Genomic DNA, 23819 nt, shown 5'->3' with positions numbered 1-23819 from the left:
TTTGTTATGCCATCAGTGTTTGGCTGCCAGAGGTTAATAAAATGATGATATAATTGTAAAGTTATAAACCTGAGAGGGGGTTAGTGAACATTAACTGATATCAGACACCTACATGTCATCCTAAACTAAGACCAAGTCACACCTGACTCACTGCTTCAACACTACAAAGAGTCTATGACAGCATGATGAATGAAAAAAAAAACATACTCAATATTATATCATGGGCCAGTGTGGATTACACTTAACAGTTTTATTTGGAATATTAAGACAATGAAGCATAAGCCAAGCACCAAGAGTGACAGCTACAAGTGTCGCATAATACGGCTCTTAAAATGAACAGGTTATACTGGAAAACGACTGTGTTTTTTTTCTCATTGGATGGTGAAGCAGATACACAGAACAGACAGTGAAATGTGAACATGATTATGCCATTTACACGCTCCAAATCCTACCTGACAGCAAGAAGAAAAAAAAAAACCAAAAGAAAGAAAAGGAAAAAAAAGCGAGGAAAAGCAGAAGAAAATGGAACAGCGATATTCGTCTGACGACAGCTTGGTCAGCCTGTGGCGGTGACTGTGGCCCGGGATTTAAAAAGGGCTCTTCTGATTGGTCAGAACGAATAAGGCAGTCTGGGAACACAGCGGTGCTGCAGAGTGACAACCATTAGTTCCCATCATTGTCAAGTCCTGTTGCCTCGGCACCCACATCCACGCAGCAACCAATGTGCACATACAGCATTAAAGTGACAGAGGATTGCAACCATTGTTACACTACACTCCATTGCATATTAGGGAGAAGTAATAATGAAAAATAATAATTCTTTCATACATCTTTTTTTTCTGTTTGCATATAGCACTTAACCCAGCTTTCTAAAATATATATGGGAACATGAAAGAAATGTTTAAAATATCTTTTTTTTCCTTTTTGTTTGTCCTCTTCGAGCTAAAACCATGAGCCGTACCGAGGTGGGGGGGGGGAATTGGAGTCTTTTATCCAGGGTAGTAGCTGTAGTTTAATGACACAACCAGCCTGTCTCTCATCCAGACCGGACCCAGTGGTTTCTCGCCACAAACGAGGCTCTCATAGTGCAGCTAAATAGTGTCATACTAATGACAATATAAGGTCAAAATAGTTCAATTCACGCATTTTTTGTTTTTTTCTTAAGAACATAGAATATACACGTAAACACCCATCTTTGCTCTCCCCTTTTTTTGGGGGGGGGGGAAGAGTAACATAGAAAGGTGGTGCTGGCTAAATGTGGTCCATGTTTACACATCCCTGGCTTAGGGTGGGGTGGTGGTGTTGGTGGTGGGAAGGTGTGGATGTGTGTTCAATACCTGGGGGTAGTGCAGGTGTTTGAAGAAGTATGATAGCAAGGTGTGTGCAAATGTATGTGTTCCAGACAGTTAATGCACCACAGAAGAATAAAACTTCTTTTCATCAGGATCCTATTATATAACTCCATCATTCATCATACATACAATGTTTTTTTTTCCCTCCTAAATCTACAGGTTATATGGCAAACATGTGCTACGGTTAATGTCAGATATTTCCCATGGGGAAAACTGGGTTGAGAGGGTCCTGGGACTCTCCTTGCAATGGGCCTGCCTGAGATTAAGGGGGGGTTGGGGAGTGGGGCGGGGGGCAAAGAAGCATTGTTCATAGGAGTCACTGTCATCACCCCTCACAGTCGACTCTGCATCCCCTCCACTTAAATCCTCCGTGTGGCTCTGTCCATACACTTATGTACTCCTGCATGACACACAAGCATGCACCGAGTCTGCAGCATGGTGGAGGATTCAACTCCATTGACACAGCTTACAACGCCTGAATATACAAGTGAAATATTTCTGGACCGCCGTCTTTTTTTTCTTAACACTCACACAGTTCTCGCCATCTTGAGCTAAAACACAAACAGTGCCGTTCAGAAATATTTGGACAGCAGGAAATTGTCAGTTGTTTTGGCTCTGTAGTGCAGCATATTGGTGATCCAAAAAAGACCATAAAGGTTTAAAGTGCTAACTCTCAGCTTTTAGTATGTTTGAGAGTGTTCAAATCCATATTGAATGTAGAGAGTGGGAAATGTAAGTCTTTCCTAATTTAAGGTCAAAGCAGGTGAACAAAGTGCCTTGACGTACAGACACGGCAGCCAATGAGGGCAAAGTCACTAGACCACAGTTCTATAGAGATTGTTTCACTTGCTTGAGACCAAACTCGAGGCAAAAAACTACCAAAACAAGCAAGAGTAGAATTCAGCAGAGATATATACGATAAATACGATGACTTCAGTTTGTTGAATTTGCACAACTTCCCAAAGCGGGTACAATTTCTACCATGTTCACCCGGTCCGGATGTAAAGTTGTTATGAAGCTCAAGTGTCATTCAATCCCAATATGCTGAAGTAAAGAGCAAACCAAAAACATGTCACTGTCCCTATACTCATAGACTGCACTGTAGAACACAAATTAAACACAATTAAAGTGCTATTTACTTCAACAAATTCCCAGCCCTCTCCATGAGCATGTCCTTGCCACAACATGAAGCCAATGCTCTCAGTGAGCCAGCTCCCATCTCTCCTATTCCTGCTCCTCAATGTTAACTTTAGCCTAACAGGGTTGGGTAGAGAGTAGAGTGTAGGACAAATGGGTCTTAGCTCGCTCTACGCCACGGTCACCTCCACATCAGCACAAGGATGTTAAGGATGTGGCCAGATGGAGAGAGAGCAGTTGGATATAATAATAACAAAAAAAGGCCTCCCTCAGCCACACAGCAGCCGTAAGGCAACACAGAGTGGCCCTTTTAGTACCCAGTAAATTTATATCCCAACATGGTAAAATTAGCCTGTGATTAGTGCCTGCGAGAGGGGTGGGGCACCGCAACAAGTTGTATGCTATTGCTAGGAAGTGGCATGATAGACAGGTGACAGTGAGCAAGTCTGAAGGGTGATGTGTGTGTGTGGGGGGGGTTTCAAATAGATATACATTTCTCCTCTTTTGTCAGTGTGGATGCTAAAAATCCTCAAACATAAAAGTGCACAAACAAGCATAAGTCAGTCCTATTCCCTCTGCTTAACACTCACTGCTGCCACTCCAACACACATAGGTGATTAACATGCGTTAAGTTTTCTGAGAAGTGCAGGGCAGTGGAAAAATGTTTGGGACTTTCGTGTTTGGAAACCATCTCACTGCCTGCCCGTTTAGTTAGTGAAATTAAATTTCAGGGTGTAGGTGAAAGCTTAACAGTGCCACATTCTCCCCTATGATTATATTAACAGTCTAACATACTGTTGTATTATTCTAGCTTTAACTTGTTGGAAATCTGACATAAAAACTAGCTTTACTTTAACGCCACTGAGCACATTATTAAGCTGCAGCCTTAATACAGATAGTTGTGTGCAAGAGCTTTGGTCACAGACTCAGATACTCATGGGCAAAGAAATTCACTGACATTTGTTCATGATTCATCCTCGCTGATGAGAACTACAGTAACCTTTAACACATGTGCAGACTGACAGACACGCACACACACTACAATATGAACTAGTTTGAGAACCTTTCCAGTAATGATGATCTCATGCGTCTTTCAGCTTCGATATCTCAGTTTTACACATTACCTGCAGGGTTTTCATCTTCATACTTTCCAATTAATTAGAAGTTAGAAACTTTTCTCAAAATGCCTTAAAAGAACCAGTCTGCTTGTCTCTTCACTTCTCATCCTCGCACAGTCATTTGTACACGTGTTCTTTTGTAAAGTTCAACTACTTGGATTTTTTTTAAAGCCAGGTCATGTGCATTCAATAATATCAAAGAGTTAGAACAAACGGTGTTTCTGATGGCTGACTTGAGCAGAAGATGGACTATTCAGATAAAACATGCTCACAGTGAAGAGTGAACCTTCATACCCTCTCATTAGGATCTGATGCAGACAAGAACCTGCACATGTGAGGGCTGGGTACTGATGTCTTTCACTGAAATATGCTACAGTAGGGCTGGCATTGGACCCACTAAGAACCTAACACTACCATACAGGTCATAATGTGGCAAGAGACTAAATGCATGCATTAGTCAATGAAAACAGATGTAACTTATGTACAACTTATCATTTCAATAATCTGTTGTAGCTTAACCAACATAGCACCACTAGAATTGTATCCTTTATAAAATTTTAGCCTAGAGCATCATTATTATTCTCTTCAGTCTCATTTGATGGAAGAAGCACCTCCTGCTCTAGGTTTGGACTACAGAGCAACTGATTATGGAACAAGATAATTGGTTCTCCATAAAGGCACATAGGTTACATGTATTTTCTCTTCACAATGAAAACACAGAAACAGAAATGAGCAGCTAGCCAGCGGTCTTTTTCTCCCATGTCACAGAACTAAAATCATTCCGATGCCATTACTGAAGCTTGCAAAGATGTCAACCTCTCGAGACTCGAGTGTTGCCTGCACTCAAGTTATAAATTATACTTTAAATGCAACAGGGCAATGAGGTTAATTGTTGGGGTTGTGACCTTCGAGTCATAGGTTGTAAATGGGGGTCGTCAACTCCAAAGCAAGCCCTTTTCCTGCTGGTGACAAAGTCCCCTTCATAAAAAAGTTAATGCATTTTAACATGGTTTCATAAAAGAAATATAAATTAAGGAGGAAAGGGGCACTGCAATATGGGTGATGTAAATTGCAATTTTAACAAGAGATTTTAAAGTATCATCTTAATTAGCTGTCCTCCCTATTTATCAACCTTTATTACATGTGCAAAGCTGTCTGCAGCCTTATGAGTGTCTTGAGAAGAAAAATAACCAACACAAGGGTCAAAGATTTTTCTATATCATATGCCACCAAAACTGAAGAGAGCAGGTGTAAAACAAACTATGAAGCCATAACACAATTCCATAAAGACACCAGACTGCTCAAATGTTACCATAGGAGCTAAAGTGAGAAATGTACTTTGTGTATGCATACACAATAGTGGGCACAGAGCTGAAGTGCCTGATGCCAGTAAAGAACTGACAGACTGTTCTGACAACTGTAACAATGGCAAGAATGTCAGAATATTTGCTTACAATATTTTCCTCCTGTTGTAAAGGAAGTGCTGGGGAGCGGGAATATAGGTAACAAGTTTAGCTTACTCACTAAATAGGACACAGTAAACTGATTTTTATCATTCATCATTCACCATTACTGCTTAAAGAGGAACTAATGTTTTTGAAGGACTAATCTATAGTCCTTTAAAAGCACGTAATTTCCCTGATGTGCTGTCCTTAACTCAATGGACCCCCAGAATCTGTCCCCATCACTGGCTAAGCTGATGCTCACGCGTGCAAAGAGATGGCAAAGAATGTGCCTTATGTAGCTCTATCCATGGGACAAGCTCTGACTGCAATATACCAATAGCACCTCCAGTTGCCCTCTTAACCCACACACACCTTAAAACCTTCTTGGGAAGGTGCTCCACTAGGTGCTTTGACAAGCTAAGGAAGAAAAAAAGAGAAAGCACAAAGTGAACTGTACAATGTAGCCATGTGGGCCAAAATAGCAATTTGGGATGAAGAAGGGAGGCATGCAGGCAGGTCTACAGGCAGGGTGATGTTGTGGGATCAGGCAGACATTTAGCACAAAGCAGGAGAGAAAAGACACAAAGCACTGATATTTGTGCCTTCCCTCCATGTCCAAACAACCTGTTCAACACAAAAACATGTGCTTGCCAGACAGCGTTATACTGAATATAATCATATGTATTTTCTGTGATGTAAGTAATAACTAAAACAAAGATTAGAATGAATCTTTTATAGCTTGTTACATTTAAATTTCATCCCCCACCAAAAAGAGAGCTATGTCAGTATAGCCTCTAATTGGCTAATGAGGAATTTCTAAAGTTCTGTAATCCTCCTGCAGTGTGTGTACAGGCAATGGAGAAAGCCACCCTATTTGACCTTGAGTGGTGGTTCCCTCTCCAGCCAACGAACTCGTACTTTCTGTTTATAGTGATACTCCTTGAGGAAGTCCTGCAGGGCAGGGGGCAGAGGCAGAGAGCCTATACCATCGTAAGTGGTCCAGCGGCAGATGGCAGCTCGTGCCAGGTGCTGCAGGCCAAAAGGAAAGGTCCGATGGAGAGGCGCTGTAAGCAGCGGTTCAAAAAACATGCAGGCGCTGGGGTCCTTGTAGTGCTCCAGCAGTCCTGTGACGGTGGAAGAGTGGAAAACACACGGATCGTGGGCATCAAAACTGAAGTTGTGGTTCCACTGCTCAATGCGGGCGTGCAGTGAGCGGTTGTAACGACGGAAGCTAACGGAGAAGAGGTAGTCCTCCTGGGCTGAGTCACGCAGCAGGAAGGTGCCCTCAGGCCGCCCATCCAGCAGTGCCTCAGCCTCATAGCGGTCCATCACGCCCCAGTAGCAGGGCAGAGCTGTGATCTGCAATAGGTCCGGTACCAGACAGTGGATATAGTCTATCTGGGTGTGAACCTTCCAGGGCCCAGGCTGCTGTCGGCTCAGGTGACCATCCCCGGAGGCGTGCCTCTGCTTGGGCCTCCTGGCCTGCAGACAGAGGGTCGTCGAATCTTCCTCAGAGTCACAGTCCTGGGCTGATGCTGCAGCCCCCAACACCTGACCACAGGCACCTGATGATCCAGCACCCACAGAGCTGCTGGCCCCTGAAGCTCGGCCTTCCCCAGAGGCCTCTCCCATGCCAGGAGCCATCTTTGGTCCCAGTTTGTAGAGAGAGGAGCCCGGCACTGAGGCCTCCAGGGTGTGGATCTGTGCATTAGGTGGTGGGTCCACACCTTCCTCGATGCTAAGCCTGCGACGCTCGCGCAGACGTTCCTCCTCATCCTCGGGAGAGGGGTGGGCTGGGTCAAAGGCATCCAGCAGGGCAGTGGAGGAATGTGGGCTGACCGGCGCTGTGTGTTGCTTGATCAGGTGCCACTTGTGTGCTAGGTCTGAGCCTGGTGGGAAGGGGCAGGTCTCCAGCATGAGCTCAGTCAGGTGAATCTTCCGTTTGGAGGTGACAGGGTTCTTTGATGAGCGGGAACGTCTGCGAGCGGGCAGGGGTAAGCATAGCCCTACTGTATCGCTCAGTCGCTGGCGCAATGACCGGGCATTCAGACTTCGTCCTCCAGATACAGAGTCGCTCATCTCCTGGATGGAGCAGACTCCATAACGTCTATCCCTACGATTTCCACTCCCCCGTAAGCGCCCAGACCGTCTGTCAGCCTCCAAAGAGCTCTGGGTTTTGGTGGAACATGAGTGTTTTTTCTTGCCCCCCCAAGGAGCATGACGGGAATAGGAGTCTCTCCGGGCCAGGGGAACACCCCCTGATCCCCCGCGTACATCCTCAGTGTCCTTGTCAATAGTGATCTCTACTATCTGAGGGATGTCAGACACACAGTTATGATGGCGCCGTCCTGCTGTTACCATTGGCACTGGCAGGAGGCTCCTTGATGGGCTGGAGGCTCCTGATGCCTGGGCCTCACCTGAGCTGCTTCCTTGGCCAAGATCCAACACACAGTGGACGGCATCGGCCTCAACCCTGCTTTCACTGGGTCCTGAACTGTTGTGAAAGAGTGTCTGACATTTGCTCTTCAGGTTGCTCCACATGTTGCCCACTTTCTTCATCAATAGGAGCCCCTGGGACCTGAAGATAACAGGAGACAAAACTGATTCAGTCACAGGTGAAGAAGTCTTGCAACAGCAATGACGCCTACATTTAACACTGAGGTACAAGCTACATAAAGAATGTCCTACATTTAAATTCCCCAGACTACTGTGTATCTAGTAATTAGACATGGTGAGAGTATAAAGGGGCCAAAGTGTCTGAGAGGTGGGTGAGCTTGAGTAGTTGGAACAGCAGAGTTAGGAGTTGCCAGGCAGACGTGCAGGGACACAAGGCCACAGCTATAAATGAACCCAGGATCTGCTCACAGCTGATCTGCTGGTATGTACTGTATTACAGAGCCAGTCTAGACCTGACCAAAAACTTTCCCTGTAACGGCAGCAGTCAGGGCACATGAACATGCGCTCACATATGCCATTGATTTATCACTCTATGAGAACTTGCCAGAGATTTGGAAGTTGTAGCACCAAACTGTGTTTAGATGATGCAGTAAGCAAAGTCACCACAGGTAGGTGGGCCTGCCAAACACAAAACCTCGAAGGATTCCATAACGCAGCGTTTCCGTTCCTGTTTCAGAAACTGTTTCTAGACTTCATGGATTTATTAGGGTACATTTTTTGATGTTGCCGGTAAATCCAAATCACTGCAGCCAATCACAACAATCAGATACTAGAATAACTTGCCAATATGTTTAACATCCAAAACCGAACACATTTGCAACTTTTAATCTTAATCATGTTTGAATATTTATCACATGAACAATTTTTAATCCCTTCTTGTTCAATTTTGAAGAACCTAAATACACTGTGAATAATAATACTATCAAAACACTGACTTAATCCATTAGTAGAGGCTGCAAGCTGCACATCTTATAGTACTTATAAGAACATGCACTCAACTATGGTAGTTCTTGAAAATTGAAATCCCTAATCCAGTCAGCATTAATTGCATGTGCTATTTACGAAGCTCAAGGCACACGACAAAGGATATTAGTCCCTCCTTCGCTAATCTCTTTCACTCCCTCCCTAATTCTTTACCTTTGGGCTAAAAGCAGCTATCCAACTACCAGGCACTTTGTCTACCTGCATGCAGAGTGAAGTTTGCTTCTTTACACTGATAAAGACATTAGTGATTCGCACAATCAGCTTTAATAGACAACAGTTCCGTGATGGACAGGAAATCCCTAGATTGGTCTTCAGCACATGACTGATAAAATCAATTTGTTGAAATCAGTCACAAAGCATTCCCTGACTGACTCATGAGATCAGTGACACATCCTTTGTACTCACAAAAGATGACAATGTCTTTCCACTTGACAGTCATTAGATGTCTGCAATACATACGCCTACAAAACAGCCTGCAATAAATTAGTTGCTATGAAAAAATAATATTTAATTCATGCAGCTCAGCTACATCACATAAAAAAATGAGATCTGTCAGTCATCTGCTGGGGTTTATCTTTGATTCTGTGCTCCTTGTGCATCTGCACAGTAAACCTGAGTTAGTGACTGGCATTGTCCGGTCTGTTGGACGTCTTCCTTTCATTCTCTCCAGGGGTAATGCCATCGCAAAACTCAACAGCAAATGACTCTATACTCCCAAACTGATTGCCACTGGCTTGACACATAGTCTGCTGATGTACTAGACACGAGTTCTAGGAGAGCACCCACATGCTTTTCAACACCAAATGCCAATTCAGCAGACTCATAATTATTGAGAAAAATTTCCATGGTGGATTTCATTGTAGCAACACCTGTATACAGCAAATTTAAAGTAAATTACACTTCTGTTGGACACAAATTCTTACTATGAAACTTGCTTTGAAATTATTGTTTCGAAGCTGTGTTTAAAGTTTCATGTCTGTTACAAACAACAAACTGATGATATCAGTGCAACACACACGCACACAGAATAATCCATAGCAAATTGTTCAATGCTGCCAGCTGTGGCAAGGAGTTTTCTTGCAACTCGATTTGATTACAGATTTGCCATCATTTGTGATGCATGTTAATCTGATTTTCATATTCCCATCTTTCATTTATTACAGCATGATCATTACTATCAAGCATGAAAAACGTCAGCTGAATTTACATTTGACATTTTCTGTTGGTATTACTTGTGGTGTTGCAGTTACGGTACACTGAATCTAATCTGCAAGGTCTGTAACACTGGGCAAAGACCATGTTTGCAATGATGGCCTACTGTCACTGATCTTTAGTAATAAAACTTGCAAAATCAATCAATCAGTGGCGTTTATTATTATGTTTTTACTATTGTGGCCTTATAAAAGAATGACATGGGCTTTTTTCTTGCCACGCACAATTAAATAATTGAATTTAGGGTTAAATTACTGAAACATAACGTAGAAACTTGAATTACATAATGCTGTCACACAAGTATACAATTACTGCTTCTGCACATTCAACATGTGGCCTTCCTAAATTCAAACTTTTCACCTTTTTTTTATATTGTTATTGATCAGCTAATCATTTCTTGAAAATGGACTACAGTTTTCAAAAGACAGGGAGCCCCAATTCTCCAGACAACAGGCCTCCTTCTCATTCTTTTAATTGAAGAAGGAGATTATAAATATGCTGTCAAATTTAAATAGTTCTACATCACTAGGTCACAAGTTTTGGGGTACTGAGCAATAGTTAAAGCAGCAGTCACTGTGAACTGGTTAGTTGATGCGCTACAGGTAAGAGAAGCTGACACCAGTTTGGATGAACTCAAACCTACAACATGTCATCAATGTAAAGCAACACCCTTTATTGTGTCATTGCTATTGTATGGAAAACAACTGGCACTGTGCCCACAGCACTGGCTCGGATCACCATTCCTCACATTATGGCAAGTATCCACACTGTTTGGAACTTCAGCTGTCCCTGGGATACATAAGTATTGTGCCAACTGAGTACATCTTATTAAGCTAATTCTTAACTAGAGAAACAGTTAGTCTGTTAATTGCTTCAGCAATCAATTCAAAAATGTATCACAAACTATTTTGACCATGATAACAATCTCAAATTTGAGACTTTTATCAATAAAGTAGACAACATAGTTTTGGGTGAGGGGCTGTGGTCACACAAGACAGGGCATTCAATGATGTCATCATGGTGCGTTAGGTTGTCGTGGAGACATTTATCATTATTTTCTGATGTTTTATAAATCAAATGATTAATGAAAAAAAATAAAATGCAGATTATTTGATAATGAAACAAACTGCTGGTTGCAGCCCTATTATTAGTAGTTATGACTTATTACCATTTCTAGTAAACTTCATCAAGTTTTAAATTATTAATAGTTCTATCCAAAAGTTATTTCTATAGCCAGTAGACAGTTAGAGTGAGGATTTAAATGTATAAAACATATTCTTAAATGTACATGGTAACTAAATCCTCTCTACCAGATCCATATAGACACTGATGCTAACCTATAAATGGATCAGGGGTATAAGTTATGAAAATGTTCTTTTATACTTGAACCTAGTCTCATAGCAACTACTGGTGGTGTGCTAAGATTAAATTTGTAAAAAGATGCTGATCATACAAAAACTTGCTTAAGCAGGTTCTAAGAATCACATTCACACTTTAAACACCTATGATCTTTCATCTCAAATCAACTTAAATTGAAGGCTCCTGCCTAGTAATTTTCTCATTACATAATGCCAAATTAGGGTTTAGTCTGGACCAAAAGAGAAAATCAAACTTTTTGGAGGACGATATCACGACAATAGTAGAACAGATTGACGTATTATTCAGTGGACCAAATAGCAGGTTGACAAAACAGTTTATATTAGTGTGTTGCTGCTGCACAACATTCATACAGATTGCGCTGTAAAATCACTGCTCAAATCAACGTTTTATAAATGAGGCCCCCAGTACATGACTAATGCACAATAAATGTTTCTTAGTCATTGTCATTGTAAATGTGTAACAACACAATCATATGAACCATCAAGAACAATTCAACACTTATCTGCAAAACTACAACTAAAGAAGCATATCTGTATGTACAATACCAACCCATGCATATTGTTAACTGCTGCATTACTGTAGCTGAATAGCATTACAATTCCTTATAAAATCTTCTGGGCTCAAACACGCAATCAAAGGTTTCATCATTTTGAGCAACACGGCTCAAATGAAATATTTGTTCAGCCAATTCTATTATATAAAACAACGGTCTGAAATGGCTTGTTCACACCCTGCTGTCTTCCCTCCAAGATGAACTGGAATTGTGAGGCTAATGTGATATCAGCTTCATCTTGAGCGGCTGGACTTTCCATCCGGGTTGGTGTGTTTTATCCCTCAGCTTGCTAATCACTTCAAAAATGCAAACAATGAAAAGTTCCAGTGACCAAGACACATGGTTAAAAAGGCCTCTTTACTCTAACTTAGGATCATCAAAACTTTTTAATTGTTTCCAAGTATGATCAAAACACCATTAACTTCAGTCTGACTATAGCATCATACTTTACAATTGAATCACTTTGGATGGGCAATAATGGCAGTCCTTGAACAGCAGAAAAACATACCCCTATCGACCACATGCTAGATCACATTATGAAACATAAATGTGTATTTGTTAGTGTCTTTGACACATTCAGATGGCTTCACTTTAAATTGATATTAACTGCTAAGGATTCAGAGCATTGAATGGACAAGCAGAGAGACAAAATGCTTGGAGATATACCCTAAAAATGAGCAATTATGAATGCGTGCATGCTACACTCTTAGTCAGCTAATCTGCTCAGTGTTGTCATTGGTTAGCATGACTCCATTCTTTTTGGTAACAGCGTAGTAGTGATCATTTTGCAGCAAAATAACCAAAAAGAACACGCAACCACATAGTCACAAATCTAAATTATAATTAGTTGAATTCTTGGTCCAATCATTTCTGTTCCATTATAACCTACAATTGTTTTTCCAAGGCAGGATAATAACGGAGATTTATGCCTAGAACAGACTCTGCTTGGCTAGTTCAAGATTGATTATTTCAACTATAGCCATCTAATATAATTCTCTATGACTGTTGCGATTGATAACAATGGCCACACCAATAAGCTGATCCAGTCCACAACCATTCAAAGCTGCCCTGAAACAGAACTAGGCTACTCCTGCTTGCCGGCAGCCCAACACACCCATTCTCCTGGGATCATACTGATCTTAGAGAGGGCTGGAGAGAAGACAAGATTAAGGGAGGACGCCTTCTCTGCTCAGACCAGACCAGAGTTAATGAGATATTTGCAGCGTCTTGCATTCTGAAAGATATGTGGGATGGCAGAAAGCCAAACAAGGTCTGTATATGAATGATAAACTGCATTGATTCTTCCTATCATTTAAATCTCAACACATATTGAAACTTTTCGTAGAAATGTTAGTATGGCAAACTATTCAACTATTATTAACTAATAATTTGTCCTCCACAAAAAGGGGCAGAATATATTTTCACCTACAATACAGCTTTTCAAGGTGGGGCAGAAAAAACAGAGAAGAAGATATTCCTGCAACTCCAAATTGCATTATTTGCATCAAGACAGTGTTTCTGTAATAATTCTTCTGCCCTTGTGGAGCTGTGTTAGTAGTCTGCTCTCAGTAACGTTAACTGATGACAAAACATTCAAGTCAGACTGGAAATAAGTAACTAAAGTAGTTAAGTCAGATAAACTGGAAAAAATATAACTACAGAGTTAGCTCGCTGAAGTTATCCTTACATGACCAAGATTGCCTTCCTTTAAATATGATCTTGTCATCCAGATTAACCTAAACCTACACTACCGTTAGCTACCTTGATAGATGACATGTATGTTTTACCACGTATGACAATATAAGAATGCAATTATCGAGCTATAACGTTATTATAGCGGGCATATAGCAACGGTTGGAAGGCCTTTAGGTTTCTGGAGGCCCCTCTTTTCCCTGGTCCCAGCCAAGTTAGAGGACTTGCTAACACGTTAACACACACCGCTAACCGTAGCCACAGCCGGGAAGATACCGTTAGTCTGGTTTAAATGGCTTCGTGACTCAAGTCAGATGTGTTACCGATTCTTCAGAAATAATCTTTAAAGCGATTTGTGTTTGCTGGCAACAAATATACGTTACAAGCAGACATTTCAGCTAACGCTTGACTAGCGGTCCAGGCTTACGAGCTGTCAAAAATGCTAACTGTTAGCATTCCCTGGAGTGGGACTTTCTAGCCTTTTAGCTAGCTTTGGCTAACCAGCCAGCTAGCTGGGATAGCGTGTTAGCTTGAGGAGAAAATTACACAAAAAAAATTAAGACAAATAAACTGAGCAGCGCTGCGGAGCTTCGAGACGCCGAGTACACACATGTGACATCATTGACAAGTAAAGGTGTGTTTCTCGAATTCATATCTTACCCTTGTGCCTTTTGAAAGCCCTATTCAAAAGCTCTCTTTGTCTGCAAAAAATGGCTATTAAGAGAAGTCAGGCATACATCCCCCTTGCGGACCACGGTGTCGGATGAAAGCACTAAAGGTACTCGGATACTTGACGGTATCATCCCGAATATTTTAAAATTAATTAGTTAAATAGTAATCAAGATTATTTAAAAGGCTAAATCATTCTTTAACTGCCACGAAAACCCGCTCTTCGTCATGGTGGGGGTCTTCTTGTTCTGCCGTGGTCGCTGCTGCTCCTAGCAGCCAATATGACGGCGGTCTCAGCAGACAGGGAGCCGGAGAGGCGGACGGTGTTCAGCGTGAGGGAGACCGAGTGACAGCGGCTCGGTCCAATGGAGGAGAGGGAGCCGGCTGCCATTTCCGACAGAGCGTGCGGATAGGGAATGACCCGGAGCTGGCTCCCCGTGATGGGCGTCTTTCGTCACCAATGAGCGGAGAGAGGAGGAGGATGATCTCCACTGGCAGCTACTTGGAAACGTGGAGAGGTGAAGGGATGCTGGTTGAGTCACGGCCAGGCCGGACCACTGACTCACTGATGTCATCCAGGTGAGAAGAGCAGCAGGAGGAGTGAGGGGGGAAACCCCAGAACAAAGAGGAGCAGTTTAAATCCACAATTACATAATAATTCACAGCCTCAAATGTTTATAACGTAAAGGTATGATTAAAATAATCACATTACTGCCACTAAATAATCCCATCATCTCTTACCAATTCACAGGCAACTGCTCCGGGGCTCCAAAAGTGTAAGACTCCTCATAGCTCCGGGCTTGCTGCTGGTCGACCCATTAAACTGAAACCAGTATACCAGTATTTACCACTAAATCACAACGTTAATAGACAATATAAGGGCTTTCTGATGGTTTAATAAGGCTCTATGTCATGGCTCAAAGTTTGGAATCCATAATAGATTTGTGCTTCAGTTTCATATTTTGTAATCTGTCAAATCACCACAAAACAAACCTGGGGTCAGGTTTTGTTCCCAAATAGAAAAAATGTTAGACAGTCAGAGATAAGAGGGGTTAGGTGGAACCCAGTGGCTACTCTTTATCCCAGAACCCCCTGGCTTCTGACCATGATTACACCTGTAAAGCTTCCTGGCAACGTCACTTACATTTTTAGACAACAGGATAAAGTTTTTCATCCATATACGTATGTAAAAGTAATAAATGCATTTTATTTGTGATAGTAGCTTGTAAAAACTAATGTCCCCCTAAATGAAATAAAGTCAAACACATAATACGTCCACTCGCTTAAGGACTCGAGTGGCGGAGAATTAGTTCTGCGCAGACCAGACCAGCGAATATGTGTCATAGCTTTGTACCAAGGATGAATCCTGAAACAATCCAAAACGTCTCAAAGGAGCATTCATAGTCACTCGCACCCACACATGAGGTCATCTCCTGGAGTCGGATCATTCATGAGCACATGACACGCGGCGTAATGGGAAGTGGAAGTGGTGTGAGTAATGTAGTAGTTAAGCCGGAGCCGAGGCTGAGTTCAGGGGAAATCACCAGCAGTCCGAACACATTAGCTTTTACATCTCCGAGATGCTGATCTAATTTGTGCTTATGAAAGGAAATGAAGGAGAATTGCATTAGCACTGATTCTTGTGCCAGGAGTGATTCACACTATTTTAGTCAACATGGACCTCTCCTACCGGGTCTATGCTGTGTCATCTGCAAGCAATTCAACAAAGAGGATATGATAATGTGTGATCCAAGTGTGATTCACTTGGACCTGAAAGAGAACGGTCAAAACCAAAGTGTCACTTTAGATCTACTATAGCTGAGAAACTTGTCTCATTTCAAAAAGGGACTATTTATAAGAAGGACTGTTTTTGTTTTTTGTTTTTTTTTATACAACGGGCCCAGTGGCGTAGCCAGGAGATTTTTAATGGGGTGGCCATGGCAGAGTGAACACATGAATGGCAGGAGATTTTTTAAATTGTTTTTACATTTTATAAAACACCTCTAATAGTGTCATTGTGTGACATATATTCAACTCCTGCTGTCGTCTCGCACTACAGTCTCATTCTGCTACAAAGTGCTCTCACACAAGCTCCGCATTCATCCATCTTAAATCAGATGAATCCTTCTCTTTTGGTGATGGCTTGCAAAAAGTTTGATAAACTTGTCCATATCAGGTGACTTGGCTCTTCTAGCGAGTAGTGAGAAATGTCGACATAAAAAAACAGAAAGCTGAGTCTGTGCTCTGGGAATACTCGAGCCATGGATGCTGTTTAACCACTCTCTGCTGAAAGACCTCTTCCTGTTGCCTTGCACTGTTTGGTGAAAAAAAATTAATGTGAGGCTGAGTAGAACCTTCTTCTCTAGAGTGTGAAACATCTGAAAATGATAACAATCATAATCAGTCCATAATTCAGCATCAGGCAAAAATGTAACGTTGAAATATCTGCTTATTTGACATACCGCTTTCTATGTCTTTGCTTCTTTTCATAGCTATTGTCTTATTCCTGGGAGAAATGTAAGTCAATCAATCAACCATCAATCAATCAATCAATCATTCAAGCACTATGACTACAATGTCTAGCAGGATCATTGTTTAACTGGGTTTGAATCAATGTATGATATACAGGGCTTCTTCGGTTTCTGGGACCCCTTTATATCAAAAACAAAACTTTATACACAAGTTCTGAAAGCCTAAACCATTTTTAGAAACTACATAATAAAAAATATATTGAAGTTGGCATGTGATTGCAGTGTGCTCTGCCTCTGCATATTTGAATACCAAATAAAATATGTGAACTCAGTCTACAATTAAAAAACACAACACTTCAGATTTCATAGCAATGTCCTCACAATAGAATAAGGAAATGCTAAAAGCTAACAGCTAGCTAGCTAGCTACTGCTGTCGTTAACTTTTTAAGGTGGCTGCTGCTAAGTGCTAGAAAGAGTTTGACACATTCAGAGGGGAATTACAACATAAAGTAAACATTAAATGACCATACTTGTCAATCGGCAGATAGCTTTTATCCATTAGATGTTGTCACTAAGACCGTCACGGTCAGATATTGCATTGTCACTATCCTCCTCTTGAATGACCGGACCAAAAGTAGCACACGGATACAGCAACCTCTGATCTCAGACCTGTATAAATGACCACTGACCACAAATCAGCTCTCACACAGCCTCAATCCCACCATCACTGGAGTAGCTGGAAATATAAAACTGACCCTTAATCAGCGACGAATGATTGACAGGTGTTTTTTTTTTTATTCTTGTTTGACGAACTACCTATCAGATCTGGGGTGGCCAATCAGATTTCAGGGGTGGCCCTGGCCCCCCAAGGTCCCCCCTTAAAATCGCCATTGAATGGGACTACCATCATTTGTAAATGACCGAAGCAGCCGGTGGTGCAGTTTATTCCATAGACATATAGTTCATTCTACCAGGATCATTTTGAAAGTTCCAGGTGAGTTGCCAACCACAGACAATGAATATTTTAAAAGGGTATGGTGAACTTTAATTCACTGCAGCAAGCAAGCTGCTCGTCTGACATCCAAATAAACTAAAACAAATCACCAGTGCTGACAGATAATGCTGAGGGCACGGGCACTCATTCAGTACAGGAATAGATTTGGATGTAGATCAGTTGTGATATTAAATGGATGGATAGGTGTAGACGCTTGATGTCGGAGCTTTACTTCTTTGTAAAGAGTGTAGGAAAAGTACATGAGGATTGTGGGTAGCACTTCATACTACAGCCTGTGATTTATAGTGTGAATTTCCAACATGTACTGCGAAACTTCCTCTGAACTTGTTGCGTAACTTAGTCGTATGAATCAGCACCTTACCATTTCCCACTGGAACAGTGCATCAAGGGATTTACAACTGACAATTCAAAATTACACCGTCATTACTTCTGTAAGTTCTGGGTACCTATGGAATATGTCAAAGGAAAGGAGAAACAAACTGTTTCCTTAAAACATCCCATAGGAAACCAGATTCATGCAACAAAATTGAGTGGGAAACAGAGGAATTACACAGTAAATGTCAGGAAAATACACTATAAATCATAACTGTAGTGTATTATGAAATTTTACCAGATTGTTTTTGTGCTATGTGCGAAGTCATACTTCAAATCATTATTTATATGAAGCACTCAGACCTCAGAAACTCCCTGACAGACTACAGTTATTGTTCTGTTTTTTAATTCCTTTTGCTGCTCTTAGAGGACTTATCTGTTCCTACCTCATCATATATTTTCTTTTCTAGCTTTTCTGTTTTTTTATCATTATCTATTTATTGTCCCTACTTGTATTGCTCATAATCGTTTTATCTGTTCTTAATTGCTTGGATGTGATGTCATCATCTAATTGTCCTTTATTGTTTTATTGATTTCTATTTTTGCACTTACTTTTTTGAATCTTATTTTATGTGTTTATTTGAAAATGTTTTTATTGACTTTCTGCTCCCTCTCTCCCTTTTCTGTGATTTTGCCTGTTTTATCACTTTTATTCCTTATACTTGTTATAACACACTTTGATTTTTTTGTGTTTTTACATTTTGTGTTCTGCCTTTTTGTTTTAACTCACCTCAGACTTCCCTGTGATTAGCCTGACTGTTGAGTGCTTGTTCGGTTTATTCTGCTTTTGCTGTTTTTAAAGGTGCTGTATAAATAAAGTTTACCATTATCATTATTATTATTATTATTATTATTATTATTATTATTATATTACTTATAGAATACAGTGATTGATTTGGTGACCTGGTTGTTGACTACAGTTGGATAAAAGTATTGTTTGCTCCCACGTCTCTTTCCAGTCCAGTTAAACTGAGGGTATAAAATGACTGAATGGTTAAATGGATTATTTAATCATGTCAGATCGTGAAAGTACTATTTTAATGCTTTTTATTTCATTATCTCTTGCTTTTTGATCTGACCTCATTTCGAGACGGCTGCGGTCCTTTCAATTTGCCCTTTTTTTTTGTCCCAACGTTAAAAAATAATATATATGTCCACCCTTTGTCATCTTGGAGCAGCTTTTGTATTGTTACTGTAGCTTATTTTATAGTTCTGTTTGGATGTTAGAGGTACAATGGTGTCTTTAAAAAAAAAGATGAGTTCATTAAATTAAGGACAAAAGTGAGTTTAACATCTATAACATTGGTGATATCAGTCAGTAGTTGCACAGAAAGTTATAACAAGAGTACATGTAAAGAAAGACACTGATCAAAATAAATGTGCACAGACTTGTGAAAAACAAATGTTTTAACAAACTTAGCTCTGATTTGTATGTGTTTTTATGACTCCTGTTACTGGACAGTATCTAGGAGTTGTTCCTGTAGTGGCAAAGGCGAGGTGGCCATCTTGTGGCTGCAGGGTGGAAATTAAAATGCATCGTCATCAAAATGGCAAAGTTACTGATCCCTGCTAAGTGTCTCAAAAGTTTTGTTGATGGTTGTGAATCAGGTATCAGTTCATCCAGCATCCCAGCTTTAAATGCACACATGCCTGTTTTGCTGAAGCACTTAAAAATAAAAAATGCTTCGAGCACCAGCAGCACAAAACAAAAGTTACAGATGGCATTTAGGATTCCTGCTTTGTCCATTCATCGATTAAAGGTTTAATTGAAATAATCTTCAGTAACATTAAGACTATCTCGAAGCTGAAGTACAACATTCTGAAGAAAGGTCCTGGTGGCTCAGTCTGAATACCAACCCAAAGCATCGGTATGTGGCGACATTGGAATGAGACTCAACAATGAACTGTCTTTCTTCAGATTTGTCTGCTTCACCTTTAATACGATCCACACACAGGTGGTTTTATAATTCATCAATAATGTGTATTTCCAAGCTTCCAAGATATATTGTAATTTATTTGTTGCTGATGACACAATAATCACAAAATCAACCTGTATTTCTACATAGTGTGATGGAAATAAAACAAGACTGTCATTAAAGGGGATCTGTGGACAGAGAGACATGCAAGGTCTCACTTTTAATGTCATGTTACAATCCACTTACACACAGCCAATAAAAAAGTGATTCATACCTTACATTAGTATTAATACATACCTTTTAAGTACTCATGCAAGCGGTACTGCTGCCGTGTTTTTGCCACGTAAACCTTTGGAGGATTGTCGTCAGCGAGTAGACTGTAATATTTTAACATATATATCTGCTTTTTAAAAACATCATAACAGATCGTACGAAACTAGACATGAAGAGAGTGTTTGTAAAATTGGCAAACAGAGCGAGGCAGGAGATCATGGAAGCAGACCAAGGAAGAGAGAATTTACTAAGTGTCAGGACATGTTAGTGTTGAAAAAACTAGCCGAAGACAGAAAATGCCAATTCACTGAAATGACCAAAACTGATGAGCTGGACAGGAGGCCAAAGAACCCATGGCTGTGACAGGAAATCAATGTTAGGGCGGCAGATCATGACTTCGGGTTGAGGGCCTCAAGGAAGTCACTGGAGCAAGGCACATGACAACAGCCTGGAGGAAAAAGTTGAATGAAAGACTCCCAGACCAATTTAATTTAATATTCCATTAATATTCCAACGTGTTTACAGTTTTGTCTGATGACAGTCACAATTAACACCATACAGGCAACATACCATGATGACAGCATCATTGCATTCTGGGGATAATTTTTTACACGATGGTCCCAATTTATTTGCATAGATTTTTATAGCAACTGATGATACTAAAACCACCCTCACAATAGTAAAACCTTTAAATAAGTGGGTGAAAAGTTGTTGTATATATCGTCTGTGTACGTTTTATTCAGTAGAAAAAGATAAAAAAATCAGCAAAAAAAATCTATTTCTATAGATTTAGAAAATGTGTGAGCAGTCGAGTTTGTGACCTACATTATAGACTGGAGTCTCTGTGAACAGTAACAAACAGGCAGATCTACATTGTTTAAGCTCCTCCATCTATAAAATGTCTGTACTGGTAAGATAAGATTTGCCTAATTCACAAGAAGGCTTGAATGATTAAGAGTTCGTCATAGACAGCTTTTCATAAGGTTTAAGTTTCTCCTGAACTCAACAACTCACAAAATTGGGAGATTTCAAGAGGGGGTCGGGGGGGATTTGATGGCCGCTTTGACCTATGGTATGTTGGTGTCCATTCAGATTAATCCATAAAACATGAATGTTGCACACCATTTAACATGACTTCATCACACAGGCTGACCTCTCAGCACTGCTGACCCTGACTGATGTCAGTGTCCTACAGATGGCTTTGTAGTGTCATTGGAGGGAGGGTGGTTGCAATTTCATCTCCAGTCATGGTCCTGTGATCTTAGCTCGGATCACGGGACCCTAAATTATTTACACTGATGTCACAGGATCAGCTGGGATCCCTCCGAAAACCCTTCCTTGTGTTGATCAGATGGCTCATTTAGGAAATTAAAGGGTTATTGCTATAATCTTAGATCAATATGACAGTCTCACGTCATGTTAAAGAGGTCAACTACAGTGTGACAAGCTGTTACACAGATACAACTTTCATGCATAATTCACGCAGTCGTCAGAAATGTGAACCGAACGGCCACTACTGTAGTCTTCATCAGTGATGTCACACACACCAAACTCCGATCTACCCCCTCTGCCTCTCTCCCCTACAGGTACGGTCAAATCAGGAGCCGGACAAAAAGCTGAAACGATTACCACGTTCCAGATTTGATCTGGCTGACACGGGAATCATCATTTCCTCCTGAAAACCCATGGGCTTTCTCTCTGTCGGGGCGACCGATCGAACAGCTCACCACAAGCCCGTCCTGCAGCGACTTTCATCGAAAGCAACCCGAAGAGCAACAATGGAGTGTCACTGCGCCTCAGCGATGAACGGAAAAGCGTCTGCGGTGATCAAGTCGAGCAAGTGCATAGAGTCTAACCATTCATACAAAGAGGAGAAAGACCCAAAGAAAGGTGTTGACTCGACCGAGTTGGTTTGCATGGAGAAAGCGTACTGCACCATACTGAGCGAGCTTGGAGAGAACACCGAGCGCGAGGGCCTTTTACGCACACCATTACGCGCAGCCTAAGCCATGAAGTTCCTCACAAAGGGCTACAAGGAGACGATCCATGGTGAGTACAAGTGGAGGATCAACACATTACATGACACGTGCAATAGTGGCAAATACTCTGTACCTCATTGCTATGAACCTCTAGTGATTATGATATTATTTTTTTTTTGTAAAAGTACATTTACGTAAGACTCATCCAATGTAAGAAACACTTCAATCTTAAGGCTTGTTCTCCTCTTGTTGAATTGAATTCAAAGAGGCCACATTTGATTGAGAAAGTATGCATAACTGGCATTTCACCTCCACAGATATCTTGAACGATGCCATCTTTGATGAGAACCACGACGAGGTGGTGGTTGTCAAGGACATCGACTTGTTCTCTCTTTGCGAGCATCACCTGGTGCCCTTCTTTGGCAAGGTAACTTACCGACAGAGCTATTCAGATTCCTTTGGAGACTCATTATTCTTGCGATTCTCATCATTCGCATCGTGTCTTTTGTTCCATTGTGTCAGGCTCACATTGCATACCTTCCAAACAAGAGAGTGGTGGGTTTGAGCAAGCTTGTGAGGTAAGTGTTAACAATAGCCTGACACACAGACACCCAGAACAAAGCAAAACAAAAAAAAAAAAAAAAAAACATCTTTTTTTTTTTTTTGGCTGTCTCTACAGGATTGTTGAGATATTCAGCAGGAGGCTTCAAGGTAAAAGATGTCTGATTCCAGTCTTTCATTTTCTCGATCCTTCCTGTCTTTTTTCCTGTGTTATAGTCAGTGCTTTTTTTCTTTTCTTCCCCTCCACAGTTCAAGAGCGTCTAACCAAACAGATAGCAACAGCCATCGAGGAGGCATTGCAGCCTGCTGGAGTGGCAGTGGTGATTGAAGCTGTGTGAGTTTTAACTCTGTGTCTTATGCATCTGCTTTACTCCAACATATGTGAGGTGGTTTTACTGTTTCTGTGATACTATGTACATCAAATTATAAAATTATTACAAGGATGACTGGAAAATTTAGATAAAAAGCCTTCTGAATAGGGGAGGATATAGTCTCGTAATCTACAGTCCCCTCATTATCAGATTTTTACACTAACTTCTGTGTAACTGATGTGCTTTTTTGACCTTTCCTGCTACTGTCTCTTTGAATTTCAGTCACATGTGCATGGTGATGAGAGGTGTGAAGAAGATGAACGCCAAGACTGTAACAACTTCCATGCATGGATTGTACCAAAAAGATCCCAAGGTCCAGGCTGAGTTTTTTTCCCTGGCTCTGGGGAAATGAGATGTTTTGATCTCATGCTATTTGACACTGTGTGTTGCCAGGTTTGCTCAGATCAGACTGTATTTCACCCTTGATATTTATTCACAGTAGTCAGAATGTACAAGTCAATAAAACTATAACTGCTACCTCGAATTGCGCTATTGCTGTCTTTTCTGGTTATCCTTTTCCAGTTGTAGGCTAGGTGGCTAAGTTAGTTTGTCCAGTATGGAGTTGCAACTCATACCAAGACAAAATGGCTCTTAATATACATTTCAGAGATGCTTTTTTAAAGGTGCATTATGTCGAATATAAGAATTTTGGTTGAAACCTTTGACAAATTAACCCAAATTAACAATAGATTGTGAAGAACTAGCAGTTTTGATGTCATGGCATTTATTTAATGTGTCGCAAAGCAGGTTTAGCATGCTGACCAGCTAGCCCTGGCCCTTTACGGTCCAAAGATCCTGTGCCAGCAGTGTAAACATAAACACTTCACTTGTGCTCTGAGCTCTCAGTATGGACATATACTGA

General features: G+C 41.0%; 1 protein-coding gene and 1 pseudogene across 1 annotated transcript; one reads left to right on the top strand and one right to left on the bottom strand.

The window, feature by feature from the left end:
* Positions 1-216: 216 nt before the first annotated feature.
* socs5b (suppressor of cytokine signaling 5b) lies at positions 217-14312 on the bottom strand. The gene is made up of 2 exons (XM_030442950.1): positions 13991-14312; positions 217-7630 (listed from the first exon to the last, which is right to left on the bottom strand). Exon 2 carries the CDS (start codon positions 7609-7611, stop codon positions 5923-5925), a length of 1689 nt encoding a protein of 562 aa, XP_030298810.1. The 5' UTR covers positions 7612-7630; positions 13991-14312; the 3' UTR covers positions 217-5922.
* A 110-nt stretch (positions 14313-14422) lies between these two features.
* LOC115597196 (GTP cyclohydrolase 1-like) lies at positions 14423-23441 on the top strand (annotated as a pseudogene).
* The last annotated feature ends 378 nt before the right edge of the window (positions 23442-23819 follow it).

This window comes from Sparus aurata, chromosome 15, assembly GCF_900880675.1.
Source record: "Sparus aurata chromosome 15, fSpaAur1.1, whole genome shotgun sequence".
NCBI lineage: Eukaryota > Metazoa > Chordata > Actinopteri > Spariformes > Sparidae > Sparus > Sparus aurata.
This window is presented reverse-complemented; position numbering and strand designations above follow the sequence as displayed.

What these genes read in the sequence shown, in the direction of transcription:
- socs5b (XM_030442950.1), bottom strand. Translation starts at nt 7,611, where the DNA reads ATGAAGAAAGTGGGCAACATGTGGAGCAACCTGAAGAGCAAATGTCAG.